Source organism: Neopelma chrysocephalum, unplaced genomic scaffold, assembly GCF_003984885.1.
Source record: "Neopelma chrysocephalum unplaced genomic scaffold, ASM398488v2 Primary Assembly neopelma1_155, whole genome shotgun sequence".
Lineage (NCBI taxonomy): Eukaryota > Metazoa > Chordata > Aves > Passeriformes > Pipridae > Neopelma > Neopelma chrysocephalum.
This window is the reverse complement of record NW_020897817.1, coordinates 771,646-777,720: the sequence shown is the minus strand read 5'-3', so window position 1 is coordinate 777,720 and position 6,075 is coordinate 771,646. Positions and strand designations below refer to the sequence as shown.

The window sequence follows — 6,075 nt, the reverse complement described above, 5'->3', positions numbered from 1 at the left end:
GCAGGCGCATACCTGCCCCCCTTGCAGCAGGTGTTCCAGGCACCGCGCCGGCCCGGGATAGGAACCGTCGGGAAGCCCATCAAACTCTTGGCCAACTACTTTGAAGTGGACATTCCCAAGATCGATGTGTATCACTATGAAGTGGATATCAAGCCCGACAAATGTCCACGCAGAGTCAACAGGTAAGGCAAGTATTAGAGGATTTGGCACTTGTTCCCTGCTTCCAGTTTCCTTGTGGAGGCTCCATAAGTGCCTGTCTCTGTCTTTGCAATGGAAGCCGTCAGGGTGATGTTGTGGCAGGGGTCACGGTGCTGCCCAACACCCACAGGTAGCTGGAACCCCCAGCCATGTCTGTGCAGCAGCATTGGTTCCTCCCCGGCAGCCTCAGTGGTCTGGAGCCTCAGCACAGCCCCTGCTGCTCCAACACAGCTGTGTTATTTTGGCAACAATCCCCCATTTAAAAATAGTGAGCCCGGACCTCAGGCCATGGTGTTCTTTACTTTCCTTTGTTTTCCTTTTTGATGTGCAGTTTGCTGCCTGTCCCCTCCTGCCCCCGCAGCCCGGGGAGCTCTGTGACCTGAAGGCAGGCGAGCAGATGCTGCACATGCCTTTGGCAGCGAGTCGCTCCCTCCCGGCACACGCGGTGTGTCCGCAGCAGCTCCGGCGGCTGCGCCTTCCCCCGTGCCATGTGCACTCCTTCTGCCAAAGCCTGTGTACCAGGCTGTGGGGCAAGGCACGTGGCCACTTGTCCAGGGGCTTTCCTCCTCGGGGGGACTCGGCCCAGCTCTCAGGTGCCCTGGGGAGGGAGGTTTAGGGGCACTGGACAGGTCACAGGAGGTGTCAGGGTGTAAAGAAACTGGCAAAACAAACCTCTCCCTTCTCTGCCCCTGCCCCTTTTTCTTGCCTGCGTAGGGAAGTTGTGGAGTACATGGTGCAGCACTTCAAACCACAGATCTTTGGCGACCGAAAACCAGTCTATGATGGGAAGAAGAACATCTACACTGTCACGGCCTTGCCCATTGGGAACGAGCGGGTAAGAGGGGCGGCGAGCCCCGTGCAGACAGTGTGACCTCCCTCCTTCCTGAGAAGGACCAGCAGAAAACAACCCCTCCTTGTCCCTGCGGGGATGCCACAGTCACTGTCCCTTCCTTCCTGCACCCAGGTTGACTTTGAGGTGACGATCCCGGGGGAAGGCAAGGACAGGATATTTAAGGTCTCCATCAAATGGATGGCCATCGTGAGCTGGCGCATGCTGCACGAGGCCCTGGTCAGCGGGCAGATCCCCGTCCCGCTGGAGTCCGTCCAGGCGCTGGATGTTGCCATGAGGCACCTGGCTTCCATGAGGTACCTGTGCCGAGGGGGCTGTGCCAGGGAGGGAAGGGGGCCGCTGCCCTTGCCAGGCTGTTGTGGCTGGCACTGGCCTTGGCAGTTGCTGGGAGGAGGTGGCCGTGCCTGCCGCATCTCTGGGTGCTCCTGGAAAAGAAATGAAGTGGGTGGTGCAGCCGGTGTGGGGGAGCACTGGCTCGGGGGGCTGGGGGTGATGCCACAGGGCTGGTGTGCGCTGTGTGACCTGGTTTGCCCCCGTTCACAGGTACACTCCTGTCGGCCGCTCCTTCTTCTCCCCCCCTGAAGGCTACTACCACCCCCTGGGAGGGGGCAGGGAGGTCTGGTTCGGCTTCCACCAGTCGGTCCGGCCTGCCATGTGGAAGATGATGCTCAACATCGATGGTGACGTTATTTCTCATGCTGGGGAGCTGCAGCGGTGGGGCCGGGTGTGTTTGGGGAGGCTGATGGGGGGCAGAGACGCATCGTGGTGTCTGTTCCACAGTGTCGGCCACCGCCTTCTACAAGGCCCAGCCTGTCATCGAGTTCATGTGCGAGGTGCTGGACATCCGTAACATCGACGAGCAGCCCAAGCCCCTGACGGACTCGCAGAGAGTGCGTTTCACCAAGGAGATCAAAGGTAGACCCCCCTGGGGAACACTGGGACCTGCCCCCTGACAGCTGCTGTGGCTTGTGGCCCCCCCAGCCCCTGCAGCGAGGTGGGGGTACAAGGGTTGCACATTTTAAATGTCTCACGGGGCACCATTGCCTCCCTCGTGCTCTTGTCGGGGTGTCTGCAAGTGGGGGATGAGCTAAGGAAGGTTTGGCAGTGCCTTGGGGGAATCGGGCCCCACCTTCACCATGACAGTGCTGTGTCTCCCTGTCTCCCTTCAGGTCTGAAGGTGGAGGTGACCCACTGTGGGCAGATGAAGAGGAAATACCGCGTGTGTAACGTTACCCGGCGCCCGGCCAGCCACCAGACGTAAGGCGGGTGGGCAGTGCCCTTGGAAAAATCCACGCTGTTCTCCTCGTTAACAGCTGCTGGTGTCGTTAGGGAGAGCTGGGCAGGGAGCTCCAGCCTTTGATGGCAGAAGGAGACGTGTGGGAGGCTCTGGAGCCCTGTGCCACACGCGGAGCAGGATGCAGGGAGGTGGGAGCACAGAGGATGCTGTGTCTGGCAGGCAGAGCGCGGCGGAGGGCGGGAGCTGACGTGCCAGGAATTGTCCTAGTTTTTACCTCCCAGTTTGGTTTTCTTCTTTCTTAAAATAGCCACTGCCAGAGCAGAGGCTTTGTCAGGGGATAACGTGAGTGTCTGCCTTGGAATTATTTGCGTGTGCCTGGGAGCAGGCTGGGCCTCGGCACCCCTCGGTGTCCCCCGTGCTCCAGCATCCCTGGGTCACAGCCCCAGAGCTTGGCAAGCACAGGAGGAATGTGGTGCCTCACCGGGGTGTTCAGCCTGGCTCTCCTGTCTAATTTTGGCTCCATAAAGAATATCAAGTCAATTCTGCATTTTCATGGAGCTCTTTATGGAGCTGGGAGCAGCTGGTGCCAGGTGAGACTGGGTATCATGCTCCGGCTGTGGGTGTTGTGGCACCCTCAGCCCTGCAGCCAGGAAGTTGGTTTTTTTTTTCTTTGTTTTTCAAGGGAAATGTCCCCTCCTGCCCCCCACACTCTGCCCACCCTGGGGCTGCTGCCCCATAGTAGGAGAGGCCGCTCAGCCTGTCTCTGGAGCTCAGCTCAGCTCCTGGGGAGGGCACTGGGCACACAGGCCCTCCCAAGTGCCAGTGTGCTGTATTTCCGTACCTGACCGTGGCATGTGTGGCACGTCCTGCAATAAACATTTGCCCTGATTAGCTGGATTAGTGAGGGAGAGCTTTATTTAGGGACCTCAGTCCCACACTGGGGTCAGAGTATTCCTGACTCCATTTCTGAAAATACACCGTTATGCCTTTTATTTTGTTGTACAGCAGCTCAGGGTGGGAGCCTGGCAGCTCCCTCTTCCCAGGCACAGTACACAGTGCCTGAGGCCTGGAAGTGTCTGTTCTGAGTAGGTGCATCCCTCGTGTCCCGCCTCTGCCAGGTTCCCTCTGCAGCTGGAGAGCGGTCAGACTGTGGAGTGCACAGTGGCTCAGTACTTTAAGCAGAAATACAACCTGCAGCTGAAATACCCCCACCTGCCCTGTCTCCAGGTTGGCCAGGAGCAGAAACACACGTACCTGCCCTTGGAGGTGAGTGTTGGCACCTCTGGTTTGGGGCTGGCTGCAGGGCCCGAGTGCTGTGCTCAGCCGTGGTCCCCCGTGTCTCACCTGTCCCTAACACGTGCTGTCCCCTCCCCTGCAGGTGTGTAACATCGTGGCTGGCCAGAGGTGCATCAAGAAGCTCACGGACAATCAAACGTCAACCATGATAAAAGCCACAGCCAGGTCTGCCCCAGACAGGCAGGAGGAAATCAGTCGCCTGGTACGTGCCACGAGTCCCTGAGGGAAGTGTTGGGGCTGTGGCTCCGAGGGCAGGTCACAGCACCGTGTCCATGATGGACCTTGCCATGGTCCTGCTCCTCAGCTGCCCTGCACTGGGGAGCTGTGACCTGTTCAGAAGGTGCTGGTGGGGTTAATGGAGTGGGTTTATCCCCCTCTTCCCACTGAATCTCCATTTAGAGGTGCCTGCATGTGTGTAATGGACACTGGCACAGGGGAGCCTGGCTCAAAGTGGCCGTAGAAATGCGTGTATGGCAAATTCAGGTCCTCGTGCTGATGGAACCTGACCCAAAGGGAGCTGGAACTAAAAATAGGGAAACAAATTAGAGAAATGCCCCCGGCTGTGGGTGTACGTGGGGCTGTGCATGGTGGGGCTGCAGTACAGGAACTCTGTGCCTGGCTGCTGGTTAATGGGGCTGTTGTTCCCCAAACGGCTGTCCCTGGGCTTTCAAAGCCAGAGACATTTGATATTCCTTCTGGGACTCTTGATAAGTCTCTCCAGTCTGAACCCTCCTGTTGAAGCCTTAAATCTCAGGAGCAGGCTCTGCTCTCAGTTGCACTGGTCAGTGTATTCCCAGATCAGGTTCCCGTGGGTCAGTTTGGAGGACGGGGTCTGGGCCTTTGTGTTGAACCACTCGCTCTCCCCTGACAGAGGACTTCCCACAAGTGCCCACAGTTCCCAGCCAGCTGCAACTGCCTGGGATGCAGCAGTTGGTCTCACTCCCCCCCATGGCCCTTCCTTCCCTCTGCAGATGAAGAACGCCAGCTACAACCTGGATCCATACATTCAGGAGTTTGGGATCAAGGTGAAGGATGACATGACGGAGGTGACGGGACGGGTCCTGCCGGCGCCCATCCTGCAGTATGGAGGCCGGGTAAGCAAGGCTGCCCTGCCTGGTTCAGCTGCATTGTGAGGGAGGTGCTGTCACACCTGAAAACGCTGCTTCTCAACAAAATTTGTCTTACCTTCACATTTGTAGGTTAGAGCTGGAATTTTTTTTATCAGGGTGCCTTCGGTTTGTGGTTTTTGGTTTTTTTGCAATATAACTGGTCTGGAAGTTGTAGCCAAGAGTCATTGGTGACAAAACCAAGAGGTGAAGGGGAGAGGGATGCTCAGGGTAGGGCAGGTCGGGTGAATTTGCCGTCCCTGCTGAGGAGCTGAGGCTGTGGGTTGCCCATCACCAGCAGTGCTGGCAGTCAGCTCCGGTGCTGGGACAGGGAGCACAGCCTGGCCCCTGTGGGGCTCTGGGACAGGGAGCACAGCCTGGCCCCTGGGGGGCTCTGGGGCTGCGGGGCTGGGCAGGCTGCAGTGCTCTGACCCTCTGTTTGCCTTGCAGAACCGGGCCATTGCAACTCCCAACCAGGGCGTGTGGGACATGCGAGGGAAGCAGTTCTACAACGGCATTGAGATCAAAGTCTGGGCCATTGCCTGCTTTGCCCCGCAGAAGCAGTGTCGAGAGGAGGTGCTGAAGTAAGGAAAGGGGCAGCCCTTGTGGGTTGGGGGAGCTGGGAGGGCCGTGGCTCCTGTTGTGGCCACCCTGCTGCTCCCAGCCTGGGGCTGCACATCCAGCATCACCGGTGCTGGAGCTGCACAGAGCTCCACTGCTCGTGGTACCAGTCTGAGCTGGGGTGTTCAGTTCCTGTTGCTGATGGTTTATCCAGAGGGTCTGGCTGTCTGTCCTGGCTGCAAACAGACCCTGAGAGCCATCCCAAAGCTGCCAGGTTAGAGTGAGCACCTGTGAGCTGCCTGTCAGGCTCTCCTCAATCTGCTCTTTGCATAGGGAGCTGCAGTATTGTGAGCTGATGCTGTCAGCACTAAAGCTGTATTGAACTCTTCTGGCTGAATCTCCTCAGAGAGAAGGGGTTGCAAGGGATATTTGATTTAGAGTTTCCTCGATAATCTGTCTGAAATAACATAATTCATGTAGGAAGCATCTCAAGTTCCCATGGGTTATTATGGAGAAGTTTTGGGCTTTCTGAAAAGCTTTGGTAGCTTAGAGAAACTGCCTCTGTAGTGAAGGGATGTAGAGCAGTGACAGTTTATTTGATTTAGGGAAATGGGCACTTTTGTGTTGGATTCTGATGGGACCTCTGTTTCTCCTGTCTGAGAGTGGATGCATTAAGGCAAACACTTTGTGTGCCTCTTCTGGGTGTTTGGCATGGTCAGTTTGGGTTTTGGAACAGTTCAGAGTGTCCATGTCTGCAGTACCTGGGTGCAGGTGGGAGTGACACCACGCTCCTCCCATGCCCCTTTTGGGGCAGAGCTGAGAGCCCC

General features: G+C 57.4%; 1 protein-coding gene across 1 annotated transcript in view; it reads left to right on the top strand.

The window, feature by feature from the left end:
• Window positions 1-6,075, top strand: part of LOC113976311 (protein argonaute-1) — a 12,089-nt gene continuing 6,014 nt past the window's right edge. The window contains exons 1-10 of the mRNA XM_027701377.1: window positions 1-182; window positions 913-1,033; window positions 1,163-1,344; window positions 1,592-1,728; window positions 1,829-1,963; window positions 2,218-2,305; window positions 3,404-3,551; window positions 3,664-3,783; window positions 4,553-4,675; window positions 5,138-5,271. Of these exons, the coding sequence (XP_027557178.1) occupies window positions 929-1,033; window positions 1,163-1,344; window positions 1,592-1,728; window positions 1,829-1,963; window positions 2,218-2,305; window positions 3,404-3,551; window positions 3,664-3,783; window positions 4,553-4,675; window positions 5,138-5,271 (1,172 nt within the window). The 5' untranslated portion in view covers window positions 1-182; window positions 913-928. The remainder of the gene's footprint in view (window positions 183-912; window positions 1,034-1,162; window positions 1,345-1,591; window positions 1,729-1,828; window positions 1,964-2,217; window positions 2,306-3,403; window positions 3,552-3,663; window positions 3,784-4,552; window positions 4,676-5,137; window positions 5,272-6,075) is intronic.